We start from the raw sequence: 19,181 nt of genomic DNA, 5'->3' as shown, positions 1-19,181 counted from the left end.
TATACTAAAAGAGAACTCCTTCCCCACTTTAAATCTTTATCACCTTAACACATTTAATGCATTGCAATTTTCTCTTTTTCCTTTCGTAAGATTTTGAATGCCAGACTATAAATCACAATGGAGTACTGTATTTCTAATTCGGGTCTTTCTTCTGCAAGATTTGTATTAAATATCCTTCCGGTTTCCTCAGAGTTTAACCTTCAGATCAATGGTGAATATAAACAATTGAGTTTGCAATGTCAAAAAACAAATAAAAAGTGTAGAAATAGGGAGCATTTAGAGGCATATATTGAATACAATATTTATTTATTGTTTGCATGATCACCTGAAGAACCGAGAAAACAGTCATTAAGGTTCGGTTCCCTTATGGGCCTTTAATGTCTGCAGGTCCACGCAGCGGCTCAACTTCTGCTGTTTTTATTCAAACCACTTGATGGCGCTACATCCTCCACACTGGACTTTGAGACTGAGTTTTTACATCTTGCGTGGTTTCTTGTGGACTCTTCTCAGTTCACGACGGCTCGAAAGCTGATTGAAATTAATAAATGACATGAAATCAGCTGCATTTTCTGTTAAATTTGATCAATTCTTTCAGGGTTGTCTTTGACTCGTTGACCAAACATTCCACAGACTATTTCCACTTTAGCTTATTTCCATATTTTCACATTTAGAACACCATTGCGGAAAAACACAATCCCTAATAGTTTGTGAAAGAGTGTACAATTAAAGATCTTGACAGACACATTTAAAATTAGATTTCCTTTATATGTAAAAAAAAAGAAGAAAAAAAGCCCTTTGCTACACTAATCAACATTCTAGACTACAGGTAATGGTATCTGAGGCATACAGGAGCTATAATATATACACTATACACATTAAACTGTGTGTTTTTTGACAACTGTTAAGCTTGTGTCCCGTCAGGAGACTGTTGTTGCCTGGCAACAGCCCAGGAGGAGGCAGCTGTGATTAGCAGGAGATGATGAGGGTGTTCAGGGAATGTTGACTCGGTGTTCGCTCCAAAGGTCCGTCGGTGGACAGGATCTCACAGGCCGCCAGTTCATGATAGAGAGCATTGAGCACCTCCAAAATATGGGCCTTCCCTGAAGAGACAAGCGCAGATGTGACCTCTGAGGGAATCGTTTCAAGACCCGGCTGGATCCGATTCAACCCCCCCCCCTCGAGTTACTGTAAAATCTATTTAGCACTTTTCACAGGACTCGTAATGATTTTATTGGGCCTGAGAGCGGTACTAACCGTGCTGCGGGTCGCTGCAAGACTCCAAAGTGCTGAGTAGGATTTTCCCAAGAGACCTCCGCGAGACGTTCTGAAGCGAGAGAGAAAGATCCTCAGACGGGCCGTCAGACAATTACCAGCAGCTTCGACACGCTATCTGCGCCGTGTCAGCAGAGAGGCTTGGTCTGCTCGCTTCCCTTGGTGAACGCGAGGTTAACCCTGACAGCTTGGGCTAGACATCCGTTTGCCGTTTCAACAGGTTTCTTTCTGTCATCTGACCAGAGCGTGTTCAGCGTGGGTGGTTTTAGATCCCTGCTCTAAAAGTCAAAGCAATATTTTGATCCTTAATAAAAAGCACATTGACCGTCAGACAGAACCAACCAGGTCTCTGAGCTGCTGGAGGAGCTGCAGGATGTCCACGAGTTTGTCCTCCACCAGCGACAGTCGGACCCGCTCCGTCTCCAGCATCTGCAGCTCCACCTGAAGCAGCTCCGTCTCCTCCGCCTTCTGCTGCAGCTCCTGCGCCAGGCAATCCTTCACCTGGAACACACGGCAGAATCTTTGATTAGTGATGGGTATGAAAGTTAAGCTTTCTTACATTGCATACATAAAACTAAATGTTAAAGATTAACCCCCCCCCCATGCCTTTGCCCCCAGTATCTTTTTGACTATCTTGCGACATGCTTGTTGGCCAATCCCTTACACCAATTTAGGGGTTTCAGTGTGGCAGACCCCCCCCCCCCCCCCATCAGCTTCTCATTCAGCTCTTACATCAAGCAGCCTGGGTTGCCTAGAAAAGATGCTAAGCACAAGTTATTATTATAATAATAATAATATACTGCACTGAGCAATGCGGTAGCAACAGCTTACACTCATCATTATTTTGTCTTTTCAGGAACGCTGTTGCGTGATGTTGAATGAAAGCATACCGCCAAATAAAATCGCTGGATACGTCCCGCTTTGACACATTTTTACCCTTAAGCCTTGCCGAACATCTTAAATATAATATAAATATTGCTCGTGTGTGTCAAATGTTGAGGCCGGAGTAATTTCTCAGCCCACATCATATATGTTTGCCTGCCAGAAATGCTTGAACTCCCCGCAGCGAACGTTTACGTCATCTCATGTTGAAGGACGAAGATCTCCCCCCACACATGCTGCACATAAACAAAGCCTCACAGTAAGGACTTTGTTTAGTTCTAGCTTTTCCTCCCCAAGAGTCGAGATGTTCCGGGAGCATATTACATCACGGTTCCCCTCCTGCCCGTCTTCCTGCGCTGTGAAAATAGAGCCCGAGTGCAAAGCGAAAGCTTTAATTCATGATATTGTCATAGGGGAGTGTATTCTGTGGTCAGCTCGAGTGAGAAACAGCTGCGAACACACACCCACACACACACATGGAGGGCGGTTTGGTTAGGTGGAAGCTGCAGGATCATGTCGCCCACTGTGGCTTCGCCTTTGAAGCCCTCCACTTTCCTAACAGTCGTCACCAGTCCTCTCTAATCCAGCTAAACACTGCGCACACGGCCATAAATGACTGCGATGTAAAGCGAGGCGGAACACGACCAGCAGACCAGGGTTCAGGATACTGCAGGATCGCCCACCCTGGTGGAATGGAGGTCGGTCGGTGGTTTGTACCTGCTCCATGTCTATCTCCGCCCGCCTCTCCTTCAGCTCCAGCTGTTTATGCAGCCTGGTCACCCTCTCCAGAAGCTCCACCACAGCGCTGCAGCTCTCCTCGCTCCTCAAGCTCCCAAAATTACACACCAGCTTCTTGAAAGCCTTGTAGTCACACCTGATGAACAAAACACACAAGGAGAAAGAGGGAAGATTATGTAAACACTTTCTAATAGCGAGAGTTTGACTCCCGCTGGGGGGGATGATATTTTTTTATATTATTTATTGGTCTTCAAATAAGAATGAAAAAAATGTAATAATAATATAAACAAAGAATAAACACATAAAGACACGAACTTATTCAAATCTCCGTTAAAACAAAAAGCCATGAACCAGTACCAAGAAGAGAAAGAGCACGTTAGTCCACTTTTAGCCTCCTGTTACATCTTGAACTGACTTCAAGGTCCTCCTTCCGGTATACAAAGCTCTAAATGGACTGGGACCAAGTTGTATTGTGACTCCCTTGTTCACCATCTGCCCTCAAGTACACCGAAGTCATCTGCTGCTGGTTTATTGGAGGTTCCCAGAAACAGTCCAAAGAAAATCGAGGATGCAGCTTTCGTCAATTACGGCCAAAAACTACACACACACACTACTCGTCGGTATCCGGGAAGCAGCTCATAGATTATTCTGATAAAGAAAGCTAAAAACTAATTTCTCTACTTTAACTAGACTTTAGCCTCACTTCTCTTCATTTATTGTACTTGATTTAATAAATGCTTTGAATATCATTCCCAATTTAACTATATTCTTTATTCTATATTTTATTACAATTTTAGTTCATTTTTATTCCGATTACTCCTGTTTTATTATTTTTATTTTTTATTATTATTCCTAATTCTATTTTTTGTGGTTCGACTAAATCGTAAACAGTAGACATTTATAGCTAATCGCTAAAAGTAACCCTTTGTTTTATGTTAACAATAAATTTAAAATAGCCGTAATGTGAAAGAGCTCACTCTAAATGGCAGTTACACAAAGCTAGCAACAAGGCTCGCTCATTAAGACAATTTGACATTTAGCAGGTAAAAGACACAACAGAGTATGGAGAGAAAGAAAAAAATGTGTGTTTAAGATAAGATATTCCTTTATTAGTCCCTCAAGGGGAAATTCCAATTCAAGGTACAGATGTGCGCTACCTTTCCCCACAGCAGGACAGCCGGGTCAGTATCTTCTTCACCTCGTCCACCTGCCTCTGCTGGTCTCCGGTCCACTTGTCCTCCTCTTCATCGGAGGCTGCCTGGCCCTCCACTGAGCGAAACAACTGCTCCTCCACTAAAGAGCACAGCACAACATCATCAGCGTATGGTGGTAGCCATTTCTTGTGGCTACTCCCATTATTAAAGGACATTAATCACTGTCCTTACAGTGAGAAAGGGCCAAGCAGTTGTTGGGCTTTAACTCCCCTCATCATTGCAGTAAAGAGAGGCTGGCATTGGTGCTTTAATGGAAAACATATCTTACTCTTATCCGGGGTTGTCACGGCGCGCCCCGTTGGTGAACAGCGGTCATGTTGGGAGTTGGAGCAACATCTCGGTCCCGCCCTGCTGCCAACGCTCAGCTGCTGATCCATCCCGGTGACGCCCGGTAGTTGCAATTTGGACATCTCTGACCTGGAAGACAGGATTGGCTGTTTGCATGTTCTCAGCGAGTGTGTGACCCATCCTTGCAGCTGCAAACATCTTTGCAAATAAACCCACACCGACCCAGAGGGCAAAATTGCTCTTTTAAATTTGCGCCGAAGACAAAAGTTCAGTCCAAACCAATTTCCAACATCAGAGAGAACATATCCAGTAACGCAAGGCAGTGTGTATTAAGCCACATCTACAACCGCCATGATAATTTTATAAAGGCCTGTGATGCTGCAAGCCAAATCTGGGTGGGGTAATTGAAGCCAGGCAGTGTATCTTTAAGGCATTTTTCTTTTTTTACAGTAAAGTGGGTCAATGGAGAATAGTGCCGTTAATGTATGCTTCCAAGATGTGAGGTAAATCTGCAGGGAACACAATTCTGCACACGAACGGTTCTCTAAGCTCTGCTACATATCCTTTTCACCTGGACATGAAAAGATATACGTTGCTTTCACTATACATGTCATGTTTTCCTTCATGACAAGGACTCAAAAACATTTGTTCGGAAAAGAAATTAGGAGACTTCGGTTTGTGCGGATCAATCGCTGCGAAATGGTTTGAATTTCCTGGTTTTCTTCTGCTGCCTGCTCTTTTGTGTTGGGGGAAATCCAATAGGGGGCCTTTTGTAAATCACAGAATAAGTGTTTCCAGATGATGTCTTGCTGGAAAGAAAGAAAGAAAAAAAAGACAAAATCTCAAAAGAGGTTTTTAGTAGCCTGACTCACTGAAGAAGAAAAAAAAAAAGTTGTGTAGCACTCATGCTTATATCCTGTTGACACAAGGCAGACTAGGCCTTAACACAATATTATACTTTGCATCCGTGTATGAATTGAGGTTTTATGTAAAGCCAGGGAGAAAAGTCAGACTCCACTGACGGTCAATAATTACGCCGTGATTTCAGGCGATCAATCAATCAGAGCGATGTTTAAGTTAGAGGGGGCCACGGCGGACAAAGACGAGTCCCTTCAAGAGGGCCAGCTGCTGTAGCGACGTGGAGCGGTTGCGTGGAGGTGAACGGGTTGCTGTGGAGATGCTCAGACTGGAATGAACTGGTGGAGGGCTTCTTCAAATGCGGTCGGAGGAAGGCTGCAGCTATTGGCTCAAGCACTTGACATGCGATTCAAAATGGCTTTGTGCCATAAAAATGAACTCAAACAATAACGCCTTGCTTTTCAGACAAGTGAGAAGGAGGGGTTTCCGTCAAACGGTCTGACGGTGATGAGCTGCTCTGAAGTGTTTGAAGTGTGACGCTACTGTGGATGGGATGAATTCAGACATTCTGAAAGCAGTCCAGGCAGACGTCCTGGCCGGTGGTCAGACCGGGGGAATCCAGCAGACAGAGACTAAATTCGATAAGTGTTTTGCTGGACAGGCAGATTGGCTTTCGCCAGTGGAACAAATGCAAAAGCAGCATGAGTGGGTTTGACCCGCCAAAATGAAAATATCATCTTATTCGTTCATTGTGCTCAGAAAAGGAAGTAGGGAAAACAAACATGCTGCAGGCCTCGAAAAGTTGTATCAGTGCACATTTGCGTACCAGTGAGCTAAGTGCTAAACTTCTTTTTCTGTGTGGGGTATTTTCAAATGAACACAAACACTATCCAAAATGTTTTATTGAGAAAATCTTGCGAAATCTGAGCACAAACGAAACTTAGCTACTGCACTAATTCATGGTTTTGTGAGTATAAAATAATTGTCAGGAAGCGAGTGCATTTCAAGGTCCGTCCAAGTTAGAAATGATGTCTCGTGTTTTTGGGATTTTTGCCATAATGACGCACCTCGGTTAGGATTCATAATTTGGAGCTCCTGGTGGGCATGTTGGGTACTGCAGATCTGCAACATTTTGTTTCTGTGATTTGGCCAGACCCGATGAGAGAAGTCGTACTCGTCACATCGGATGCTGCTGCATGTTTATCAATGCCTGAAGGCCATGCCAGTAAATTCTACATCGTCAAAGCAGACGGCCGCCTAGACCCATGGTCCGCTTGGCGGTTTCTGCCTGTTAACGAAAGTATGCTACAGCTTTTTGTCGCAGTTTGATGCGATGCAAATACAATCAGTTTTCGTCATTGTTTTCTGTAAGCAGTACAACATTTTAGTCAGCTTACCTTCTGTCTCATTCAAATGCTAAAGAACACAGAAATTAACCAAATTAAATGTTCTAGTATAATAAATTTGCTGAGAAATCATGGCAGAAATTTGAAACCCCTCAAACTGCAGATGAAGACTTCCAGTCTGGTCTTTTAATTAATAGGATCCTGTATTTTTGCAGCATTAGCAGCACTTTAAAGCCATTCTTTGTGCCTGTCGGGGGGCGTCCAGCTGTTTGCTGTTAGAGCCAGGATGCCCTGAGTCCTCCCTGTGTTTATCACAGCGCCGCGCTGAAGTGAACGTTCCATCAACACCGCCTCCCCCTTCCTCCAGTCCCCCGAAGAGCAGTTTCCTCTTTCAGGCATCATCGGTCAATGACAGTGCCCTTTCTCTGCAGAGGCGAGGAATGAGGGCGCCCTGGGAACCTGAGGGTGAACTTGTAGTTCAGGGTTCGTTGGCACCCTGCAGCATGATGAAGGCCGGCGAGGGGGCCACGTTTACACAGCTGACGGCTATGAATCGGGTCCTCCCGGATCACGCCGGTTCACTGACGGCGTGACTTCAGACTTGTTGCTCGGCACCAGCTGAGGACTTCATGGCTGTAGCATTTACACGGGCTAGTGTAGCTTTCCATGGGAACAAAGAAACCAAGATAAATGTGGCTATTAAAAGGTCGGGGGGGGGGGGGGGGGGATGTAAGTCCAACATGGGTGGGTGGGCATGAGTTTAAGATATTTTGTGTGTTGCGTTTCTGCTTATGCCAGCACACGTCGATGTGAACACGAGCCCACTTGGCAGGGTGAGTTCTTGAAGGCGGTTCAAGAACAACAGTAAGGCAGCAACACCCCCCCCCCCTCCCCTCCCACCCCGGGTGGGTAATTTCCACGTTACTTAAAGGGAAGGAACGCCACAGTGGCACTTGCTCCACGCCAAAGCTGCAGCTCATGCACCGAGTCAGATAAAGGATCTGGGATCATAGAAAGCACGGAAAGCTCCAGAGATCACGCCTCCCTTTTAGGGGGGGGTCTGCAGGAGAGGCAATAAAACCAGAAGTGAGTTTTACACTCGCACATGCATGTGCTCGAGTTTGCTTCTGAGAAATCCCCGGGACGTCCAAAGACAGACACCTGGTACCAGGAGGACGAGAAAAGAGAAGCAGCTCTGGATGAAAAATGGCCAAAGTGAATTCTTTTGGATCTCCGCTCCACTTCTTTGGAGTTTCGTCTCTCTTGCAAATCATGTCAGTCATTTAATGAACAAACAGCCGAATGTTTGCTTCCGGCTCCAGATGGTAGACCCCCCCCCCCCCCCCTTGTTTTTCCGGTCCTTTCTCTTTGGTCCACAGCGCTCTACAGGCTACAGCCACCGACTTAGACCCGCGTTACCTTTCTGAGCTGAAACTGAACTAAAGGTGACCCTTTCAGACAATCCCTGTACTAATAAACTCCCGTGGAGGGCGTGGCTCCCATCAGAGTCGCAGCCTCGGCTCTATTCTTGCAGTCCAAAGTAATCACAGACATATTATGCAACGCTGCCCACACATCTTGAGTTTCATGCCGATGATCGCATGTTTTCAAACTGACTTCAGCTGGGATGTCAATGGAAAGTTTGAAGGGGATTTTCAAGATGAGTGTATTAGCACAAATTGTGTTTTATATAGGAATAACTGGACTGAGTGAACCAACAACCTACGAAGACAATCATGAAACCAGCATAAGAAATCCAAGACTGATCAATCCTGGTAGAATATCTGCATCAGACACACACCTCCACTTGACCCTCTCAAGGATTTACACCGGCCCAAAAAGAAAAAGGAGTGCGTTTCTTAAATGTCTGAACGCTTTGTCGTCCATTAACCCTTAAAGTGGAACCCGCAGGACAGAAGCGGGGCCGGCTCTCCCGTGCCTCCCTTCCCCGTGGATCCAGCAGCCTCGCATTCATCTTGCTGCTTGTCACGGCAGTTTAGAAATAAGCCACACGGATAAAGTTTCAGCCGGTCATTATTCAACAGACCCGTCGACACTCTACGTCTACGGGATAGGAGACCTCTGACATCGAGACGGTGCATCGACAGAGTAAAGATCTAACTTTGAAGGTGAACAAGTGAGACTAAAGGTGCTGCATCGCCCTCGACCACTAAACCCAGTCCTCTCGGCTGGCACCTCGCTCCAGACCATAACCCTGGATGTGAACGCATGCATGCATTGAGGCTTTCGGTGGGAACATTCGTGCAGCTCGGTTGCTAAGATCCATAGGACTGGGGGGGGGGGGGGGGGGGGGGCGTGTGGTATTGTCTGTGTGGGATGGGAGTGAAAGAAGCGGGTAGAGATTGATGAGAAGGGTCAGTCTGCTGAGGTTCTCACTCAATGGGGCTTTCTCTTGACAAGTCAGAGGCTTTGTGGCGTTGAATTATTATGAATAGAGGGGCAGTGAAAAGACTTTGAGACACAGTCTGCATAGATTAGTGGAAGGCTTAGGTTTGAAAAGGGGGGGGGGGGTATAGTGGCTGCAGGATTTGCCATATAGAATAACCTAAAGCCAGGTATGGGGCGGATGGCGGTCCGGTCCGGCTGTGGGTGATCGTGTCTTAGAGGTCGTAATAGCTGCATCGGGTAAAACCCGTTAGAGATGATTTCAGACGCTGATTATACGTTTGAAGCAGAGACAACAGGCGGAGAGGAAAACATTAGACCGACCTCTTTGTACCTTTAACACCCAATTACACCCTTACTTCCATCTAAAATGGGCAGTTTCCAACAGCGGCGGCGCTCGGGCGTGCCACACACGATGCCTGGTAAACGAGCTAAAGCAGCGCCATGGCTGAGATGCGGCGCGGCGAACCGCAGGAGGAGTTCACCCGGAGAGAGAAAGGAGAGATCTTATTCCAGGATGGATGATACCTCGTTGGGTTTCGTTCTGACCCCTAAAGGCCTCTCGAATGCAAGAGCCTGCCATAAAGACGAGGCCTTCCTCACCGAGACGTGCCCAACAGCCAGACACTTGTTTTGCTCAGGGGGGGGGGGGGGGGGGGGGCGACAGCTGGTCAAGAGGTAAAAAAGCTCTTTGTCTGGCTCACAAACGCCCCCCCCCCCCCCCCCCCCCGCTTGACCTCGGGTTGTGCCTGTCCTCCGGGCCGATGTTAAATCACAGGAAATTTTGAAGCAATATATATATATATGTTTTTTATCGTTTCAATCTGATGTTCTAACGGCGTTCCCATGGTTACCAAAGCTGTATACCTGTAGTCGAGGAGCTCCGACTCCAGCTGGAGGATGCGCCCCTGCAGCGCCGGCACGCGACTGGCCTTGGTCTCCAGCTCCTTCACCTTGTCCAGGCCGTCGAGCAGCACCCGCCTGGCCTCCTCCACCTTCCTCCTCATGCTCGCCTGCTCCCTCTCCAGAACCCGGTTGCAGTCCTCCAGAGCGTCCACGGCCTCTCTAGAGCTCCACAGTTCCTGCTCCAGTCTCTGGTTGCACAGCACTGCCTCCTCCACCTGCTGGTCTCTGGAGCTCCGAAGCAGCTCTACTTCTTGGACGATGCTCTGCAGGCTCTTCAGGTCGCTGCAGGTGCTGCTTTTCAGGCTGCCGTTGTTTCCGTGTTTCTGTTGGGCTACGAAACAGCCGTCGTCCGGTTTATGCTTGGAGTGGCTTTTCCATAGTCCTACCTGGACGGAAAGGAGACAGGTGACTGGACGAGGACCAGGTCAAGATATCCCCTTAAACAAATATAGCAACTACAAGGAAATGCAACTAAGAAGATGCAATTTAGGTTCTGGAATTCTATAAAAAAATGTTTTCAACCTTTCACCATTTTCCAACCATATATTTCTACTTTCGGGTAGAAGCTTCCTTAAATCCATAATTAATGCATATAAATAACTAAACCCGAGAAAGCAGGAAGTCGAAGTTGTGATTGTTTTAATGAATGATTCATTAAAGTTAACGTGACAGTGACTTTGTCTCTTCAGTGGAATCCTGGAACACTTAAATGAAAATGACGCATGAGCTACAAGACAAAGCGTGGATCTATTTAATAGCTGCATATAACAGACAGTGCTGGTGCGTAGGTCAGTTATAAGCCATTAATAACATGTTTCTTATAAAACATCTGGCCTGCTTCACACAGAAACCTTTTCGCGCAGCGTCCCGGGCGCGCCTCTCACCTGCAGCGCCAAACAGCGCGCGTCGCTGCTCTGAAGCGCGGCGCGCATGTCCTCGATCAGCTCCCTCAGACTTTCGTTCTCGTCCTCCAGCTTTGATACTCGGTCCTCCGCTTCCTCCAGAGCCACGATCTCCTCGTAGCACTCCTTGGAGCAGGACCCGAGCCTGCAGCCGGAGGGCCGGGAGCCGCGGCTCGCACCGGCGGACAGCAGCTTCTCTCGACGCCTCAGGGGGCTCCTCAGGCGGATCTGAGTCTCGATGTGCTCGCTGTCCTTCCCGACCAGCAGCCGGCCGTTCTCATACCGACAGCCCGCCTTGGTGCTGAAGTATCCGCACAGTTTGGCGTGAAAGTGCCTGAAGGTGAGCTCGTTGGGTGAAGAGTCCAAACCGGCGGCGCATTCCGCGTCCGCGTCCGCGTCCTCCGAGTCTTTGTTCAATCCCAAAACCTCGCACAAGATGTCAAAGTCCTCCACGGGGATCCTCCCTCCGCCCTGATAGTCCATGTGATGGAAAATCTCCTGCAGGTACTGATCCAGCCCGGTGGCCAAGACGATGATTTCATTCTCCACTCCCCGGTCCAGCCCGTAGTGGTACGCCAGGGTGCTGACGATCCACTGCGTCCTGCGCGCCGGTCGGCCGTACGGATCAACGGAGGAGTCTGTCGCCGCCATCGTTTCCACCGAGCAGCATCTTATTCTCCGGAACCCAACGCGGCCACTTTGTCTCCTCGCATCGCGCTGCGTGACTCCCTGCGTTTCATCCTCTGACGCGGAGACGAGGCGCGGACTGGAGGAGGCGAGACGAGACGAGGCGTGCGTAAAGAGCGCGTTTTGAATTTAGCACTGCCCCCCACCCCCCTACAAAACCAAAACCAGGGGTCCCCAGATCGAGTCCGTTACGCACACACACACAAAGGCTTCATGCTGACGCTAATTGGCACCAGGTGCGTAAACAGTTTGGATCCACTTGGGTTAAACCCGTGCTGCTAAGACGTGAGGTGCCCTGGAGACCCCGCGTGTTTTGCTTTAAACGGGGTAAAACGCGACGGCTTTTTGCGTAATTTACACCTCGTTCTGTCCCGGGAGACGCCGGCGTGACGTCATTACTCCGTTTTACAGCTTCTTAATGTGATCCTCATCTGTTGCCGTTCCTGCAGGCTCATACCTGCCGGGTGTTTTACCTGGAGGGCGCGTGACTCTGTCCAGAATGGCGCGCCCTTTACGCGTCTGGTTGTCGGTGTTTGCTATTCGTTGCGTTCACCCAGGTTAATCCACGCGACAGGATTCCTATGGAGTCGACGGGCACGCCTCACTTCCTTCACTACGGGTCGTCACGGCGACGCGTTGCGCGCCCGCAGAAATACGCACAACGAGGTGGAAGTGCGTGACAGCTGATCAACTTTTGGACACTTTTCCACGCCACGTGTTTTAAAGGTGAATCGTGTTTTTTTTTATTCTCGTACATATGTTTTAAAGGACTTTGATTAGGTTTTAAAGCGCTTTCATTAAATTCCAACTCAGGATGAACTTTGAGGAATTACTGCGCTTCTAAATGATGAATGCTTCACCTGCATCGATTTAACTTTAAAGTTTCCTTTCCCTGCTGTCTCGGTTTATCGTCTTATTTCATGTCTGACACAGGTTGTCATGGAAACCATCACAGCGGAGTCGCTCCCTGTGGTCGACGCAGCAGAGATGGGCCGGAGTCGCGCAGACTGTGGAGATGGAGGGCGGCTTGCAGGTGGAAATGTTTCTGCGGTTCGTCGGCCGTCGGTGGAAAACAGGCCGGGCTCAAGCGAGAACGCTCCCGGAAACACGGATGACAGCTCCTACTGCGTCACGTGGACATTTTGCATCGCCATAGCCATCCCAAGAGGCAAGATCGGATTGTATAATCACAGTTCGCCTTCATCCTTGATGTCGTTCGTTATCGTCTTTCTGCTCTTAGGGTCTGATTTACCTGAAGCTACAGAAAGACCGAAGAAGCCAAAGGGCTCCGCTGCTCTGGTGAAAGCCCTTAGAGCTCAGAGCTGCTACCACATCGAGTCCAGGTTGCTAGGCGATACGGAGACAATCAATGCGGATCTGGTCGTGTATGGACCGGTGGCAAAAATGTTCAAAGACGAAGAGTTCAAGGTAACCGAAACCTCAATGAACAATTCATGACATCCTGGATGAGCAACAATGAGGCCTCTGGATATAGAGTTACAGCGAAGGGACCGACGCTGTAGGGGGGTCCTCAGAAGATTGGTATTTAAAGATGCAAACATACTTGTACTGCACATTCCCTGACAGATTCTGACGACGTGGCAAGAAGCGGATCAGACATGGGTTGGCTGGACCCAGGATTTAAACGTCAGGGTCAGCAGGGACATGCTAATCAGTCGCCTTCCTCACGAGAAGATCAAGCTCCAGATATGGAACCGAAAGGACAAGCTGTCCAGCCTGGCCCGCTATGAAAGGCTGAAGGCCTTCAGACCGTCCCAGGAGCAGCCTGGAGACGACGCAGCAGACAACTGTGGTGAGCATCGACCCAAACTTCATACGTATACCGTTTAAAATGATTCTAAAAGGAACGTGTGTTTCCTCCAAGGTGATGTCGAGACTATGATAAACAAAATGAGAAGCTTATGTGAAAAGAAGTCAAAGACAGAGGATCAAAATGACACGGCGTTAGACTCCAGTCCGGAGGCCGGTGGTGAAACGCGTAAATCTTTTTTACACAATCCTAATTTTCAATAGCAGCAGCTGTCGACTTCCAGATGTTCACCAATTTGCAGACAATGACTCGGTTCTTCTCACCAAAATAGGATTTCAGAGACAGAAAACCGACGCCGTTGCCCCGGACGATGACGCTGTCTCAGTTGAAATCAGTCCCACTCGCTTTTTGGCAGGTGAGGAAACATTTGACGCTCTGACTTAGAGGCAGTTTTTTCGATGTTTTTCCGCCACCCCTTTGAATAAAGCAACCTCGAATCTCCTGTAAATACCTAAAGCATCAATTTTATTACACAAAATTTGTTTTAAATACAAATTAGAACTTTGTAATTTGGACGTAAAACAAAGTCGAGCTAATTTTAATGGCAGTTCCAGTCGAGAAAAAAAAATGCATCTTTTACTGACTTTGAATATCTTCATTAAATTTAATGAGGATCCCTTAAATGGATTTGAGACATTTAATCTTAGACCCGTCTAGCGCCCCCATCAGCAAAGCCTAAGAAGATCCAAAGGTCTAAGGTTTCAACATGATTTGAACCATGGAAGAAGTCTGATGGTCCTTTTCTTTCCTCCAGGCGAGACCTCGTTGACCGAACGCGTCCCAGTCGGTTCGTCGGGTGTGTTTGAGGTCATGTGCAGCATCTCTCTGGACAGACCTTTAATATCTGACCAGCTGAAGGCTGAACTCAATCCGCTGGTCGTCACAATCGTATCGGCGACCTCAATGCCTTCGTCCCCGGTCCCTTTCGAAACTCTTCAGGTGAGACTTGAATCCAACTCCACGAGAAGCTCTGACTTTCAGTCATGGGCTGTGATATTTACATTTCTGCCTCCCCAGGAAAACTGCTTGCCCGCATATTGTCAATACAAGTTCCAAAACCTGAGCGTGCACAGGACAAACTCTCACAAGCATGGTGCAAACATGCACTTCAGAGATGTGAATGTCATCATGGCTGGCTTGTTGCACCGAGAAGAGCTCCAAGAGTTCCTCTCTGGTCCAGCTCTGGAGATAGAGGTTCACGATCGCGACAGGAAGTTGCAGGGAAAGGAAGAAAGCCCAACAGAGTTCATCGGGTGGTCCGAAGATGACATTCTGTGCGGCGGTTCGCATATGAGACGGAAGACAAAAGTCTTCAACTCCTACGGCATTGCAAGCCTGAACCTTTCTGAGCTGCTACTCGGGAAGAAAAGCCTAACGATGCGCGTACCGATCAAATGCTGCCCTCCGCCTCCTCGGCCGGGCGGGAGACGAAGCTCACGGAACGACCAAACGAGCAGAGAGCCAATGCCACAAGGTCACTATCTCGCTGCCAGTTCTCAACTCAAAGTGAAGGTCGAGATAAGTTGCCCACTCAGGGTGGAGAACGGAAGCTCTGGGGCGGGGCTCTGCGACGGTCCGTTTGGGCGCATCATCTACCTCTTTGATTACAGCAACGCCGCTGCAATGGACAAGCTTAGGTCAGAGATCCTGAGGATCAATGCGTCGGCTTTCCATCTGGACTCCAACTCGCCGGAGAGTGTAGAGAAAGCCCTCTCAGATTACAACATGAATTTCGAGCAGGACGAGAGCAATGATCTGGATTTCGTTACAGGGTTCCACGTCGTGGACAAGAGGACAAACATTGTTGTCCTCGAAGGGCGGAAGCATAAAGCAGTGAAGACGCTTTGGGAAGCTGTTCCCATGAAGTAAGTCCATTAGCATGCTGCGCTAACAGTTTGCAGCTGCGCTCGACACTTGCAGAGCTTGTTTAAATTCCGGTGACACTCCTGCAGTCTGACGCTCCGCAGGTTGAGTGGGAGGAAGCGGGAGCAGGTGGTCGTCCTCCACAACTCCAACCTGGGATTCTTCAAGCGCATCTACGACTCGCTGCACGTGGGTCTGAGTCCGATCTATTTATCCGAGCCGCTGGAGGCCATCGTGAAGCAACCGCTGGTCTACGTTAGAGGGACGCTCCCCCGATCCTGCCTCCTCGCGCTGTGGAGGTACGGGATAGCCGATGGGTCTTGCAAAAAGGGGCTTAAAATGTAATCTATAGGGGATTAAGAACAAGCCAAATCAGAACAACGTCCTGCATAAGATGTTGATTGTTACATGATGAGATCCACTTCGTTTGGATCTGCCTGATACTGAATTGGTGACGGCCCATAAAGTGGCTGCAGATCCAGTTTCCATCCACACCGTGACCCAAAAATATTTAAACACCCGTCAAATATATTTTAATCTCCCATAATTCCCGGATTATGGATCTGAATCCAATCGCACATGGTAATCAAGTATTTATTACATTAATCGATCTGAAACGTGCGTCTGCTCCCCCCGAGGTTGAGCCGGCTCTGTCAGGCGAGCCGACTCCGGGACGCAGTGCAGCACGACCTCTTCCCCTCGGCCGACATGATCCTCAGCATGATCAAGGAATATGGCGCCGAGCCGTGGGAGGAAAGCGTGGGCGCAGACACGGAGGCGGAGGTACCGCGTTTACTCATCCGGATGAAACGGCGTGCGCCGCTTGATGCACGAAACAGAGAGTCCGTGAAGCAGCTGCGGCGCCAAGAGCGGAAAGACTTCATTCAGGTTTGGGCTTCAGTCGCTCCGAGTGGGATCTCTCCGAGTACTCAAAGCAATGCTACCGTTTGGGATCTCTTCCAGGACAATAGGAGGAAGGTGAAAGAAGAAAGCGAGCGGCCAAAGAAGGCAGAAGTGTCTGCGCCGTGGACGGAGCAGTCTGCGTCCGGGCCGGCCCACAACTACAGCATCCAGACCTTCAACTCCAAAGAACGGGCCAAGGAGCGGCTCCGCAAAGAGCTGGCCATGGTGTGGTGGAAATGGAGGGCAACTTTTTAGCCTTGGCGCTGTTCCTGTTCCTGATTTCTAGGACGCATACGAGAAGCTGACTTGGGGGGTTTTATCTTTAGGTTCCAGGGCGGAGGTTCACCTACAGCCAGCAGTACCACAGCGCTACGGTGGCGCCGGGAAGCACGACCTCGGAGGACACCTCAGATTCCACCGCCGCTTCTCCGGTTTGGGTCACCGGCATAACCAGTGGCGAGTCCAAAAAGCACCCGAAACACCCGGACGAGGCTCGCGTGGAGGAACTGAGGAAGGTGACGCCATTCGCCTTTCAGCAGGAACGCTCGGCATTCCCACAAATCACCGTTTAGGGATTAGGAATTCTCACTCTTTCTCCATGCGTCGGGTTCTAATGTGACGTGACTTGCAGCATTAACCTCACGGCGCTCTCCCAGGCCATCCCAGTTCAGTTGTCTATCCTCCTCGCTGTGCTTCCAGGCTTGGAGAGAGAACATCCTTCACGCCAACACATTGAAGCCCACGCTTTCCCGTGATGCGTGGCCCTCAAGCCGGCACCACAAGGATTTTCGGATCTACAGCAAACCTCCAGATCTCTTCAGCCCAACCCCCGTCAGCATCCACCTGGCAGGTAGGCCAAGACCCTGCTGCACGTTTGATTTGCACGATCGCCCGTCTTCTCCTGTGAGTAGGAATCAGTGCATCAGGGCTTTTACCCACCCGTCGTTTTATACTCGTCTGTGCCAATAATCCTTAATGCCGAGCAGCAAGGTGTTAAGTGTAAGTCCTAAGGTGCACTCGAGACGAGAGTGAGTGTGCGTAGAAGGGTAACGAAAGACAGGAGGCAAGAGCTGGAGGTAGAGATGACGGATGGACGGGATACGGAACGATCACATGGTGCACCCCCCCCCCCCCCCAGCCCCCCAGGTGTCACTCAAACGAAGTTCAAAACCATCCGAAGACAGAAAAGATAATAAAAACTGGACCGAAACGGATCCGACTTTGAGACTGGAAACATTTGCTGATTCAACAGGGAAGGATTCGTGTTACCTGCTGGTCATTCAGTCTCCACAGCCTGTAATGGGGGTTAGCTGGATATCACTGGAGGGACATTCCGCCTTTCAGCTAAAGTGAAAAGCGAAAGACAGAAAAAGACAAAAAAAAAAAGTTAAAGCACCCTAAACTGATTTGGATGATCAGATCCAGTGAATGAAGTTCCTTCAGTTCCAGAAATAAACGGCAGCAAACGGAGCCGATCAATGGAAACCACCACAAAGCGCTTCAAACGCCAGTCACGGCAGCGGAACATCTTTATTCTATTTACAGTCCTCTCTCTGTGTCAAGACTTCTTTTTTTTGTAGTAGGAGTTTTTCAAGACGTCTGTGATCCTTCACGCGATCAAAATCCTAATTCGGCACTTCCCTTTCAAGCTACGTATGGAATCGATAGATTCACGACATATCAGAGCCAGGTTGAAGTATAACATTGAACCAGTGAGGCTTTTGTTTGAAGCAGGAGGAAGACGCTATGCAGGCAAATGGGGGGGGGGGGGGGGCGTTTACTAGACTGTAAACTTCTTACATTTACGAGTGTGGTCATATGCATTTTGCTCCATTGGGGGCCTTGCTGTCAGAACTAAGGTCTCAATAAGTTAACATGCCAGCTCTGATTCACTTTGACTTTTCATGGTTGGTGTATAAAGATACCAAGGACAATCTAGAACCTTTTGGTGCCGATCCAGATCACCATGTGGACGGTGCAGATCCAGTTAGGAGGGGAATGAGCTGCTTGGAGGAGGTCTGTGCTTTTCTAGTGTGATGATGAAGAGGGGAGAACGAGTGTGTTGGACGCAGCATAAAGCATAAAGCCCAAGAGTCTCCAATACAGACTTTTTTCCTCTAACGGTCAGGACTCGGAACGTTTTCTCAGCACCGAAGGCAAATATCGATATGTTCCAAGTGAAGCCCCAGATGGCGCCGACTTTCAGCCAGAATCCGTTTTTCTTTTGCTCTTTAAACACTCCCACGCTGGACAATCGATCTGCCGAAGGGGACCTGTTGCATTTCCTGTCGCGAGCCAGCCAGCGAGGGGAAATGGATGCTTTAGGTTTAGCCCATAAACGTAGAGCTTCGGTGTAAAAGCTACCGGCTCACGAGTCCGCCGGGCCGGTTGGGCGTGTCGCTGATGCTCAGGAGACCTTCTGCAGCGGGAGCAGCTGGAGGCGGCCGCCGAGCGGTTCAGCCGCTGGATGGAGAAGCTGCTTCCTGGCGGGAGCGCCAAGCCGCCAGGCGAGGGCCCCTTCCCAGAGTTCAAGTGTCACATGGGAGGAAACGGTGAGAGGACTCGGGATATTCTGAAGGATGAACCCAAGAAGTATTCGCTGAGGAAGCCCGGCATGAGACTGAAGGTGCAGCATTTTGGGTTCGGATCTCGTCTTTGACACGTGAATTCTTTTCTCAAAAGTTACCTTGATGTTTGTGACCCGTCAGCCTTTGCCTCGCCTGTCCGTGCTGAACCTCGGTGACGAGGAAGAGGAGGAGAAGAAGGGCGTGGCCCTGGCGCCAGGCGACTGCACGGACTGCAGCCTCAGCAGCACGAACGTCATCCCCAGACACGCCTCGATGTTCCGCCGGTACCGCCACCCGTCAGTCAGAAATCCAGTTTGGTTTTATCCAGAAAGACACCAAACATGGACCCCGAAGATAATCCGAGGTTTTTGTCTTCATGCATGTTTCGCTGCGTCTTTCAGGGGATTCCCGGCGCCGCGGTCCTTCCTGTACAAACGGACCGCCCTGCCGCTGACCGACGAAGAGAAGAGCATCTTCACTCTCCACAAGTAGGAACCCAACAAAGCGGCACACAGCAA

General features: G+C 49.0%; 1 protein-coding gene across 1 annotated transcript; it reads right to left on the bottom strand.

Moving 5' to 3' along the window:
• Positions 1–330: 330 nt before the first annotated feature.
• Positions 331–11,463, bottom strand: efcc1 (EF-hand and coiled-coil domain containing 1). Its single transcript, XM_068742829.1, has 8 exons — positions 10,795–11,463; positions 9,872–10,296; positions 4,375–4,523; positions 4,050–4,185; positions 2,872–3,028; positions 1,615–1,773; positions 1,255–1,324; positions 331–1,100 (listed from the first exon to the last, which is right to left on the bottom strand). The coding sequence occupies exons 1-8, from the start codon at positions 11,461–11,463 to the stop codon at positions 967–969; spliced, it is 1,899 nt and encodes a 632-aa protein (XP_068598930.1). The 3' UTR covers positions 331–966.
• Between the last annotated feature and the right edge of the window lie 7,718 nt (positions 11,464–19,181).

Source organism: Brachionichthys hirsutus, chromosome 8 (genome assembly GCF_040956055.1).
Source record: "Brachionichthys hirsutus isolate HB-005 chromosome 8, CSIRO-AGI_Bhir_v1, whole genome shotgun sequence".
Taxonomy (NCBI): Eukaryota; Metazoa; Chordata; class Actinopteri; order Lophiiformes; family Brachionichthyidae; genus Brachionichthys; species Brachionichthys hirsutus.
This window is presented reverse-complemented; position numbering and strand designations above follow the sequence as displayed.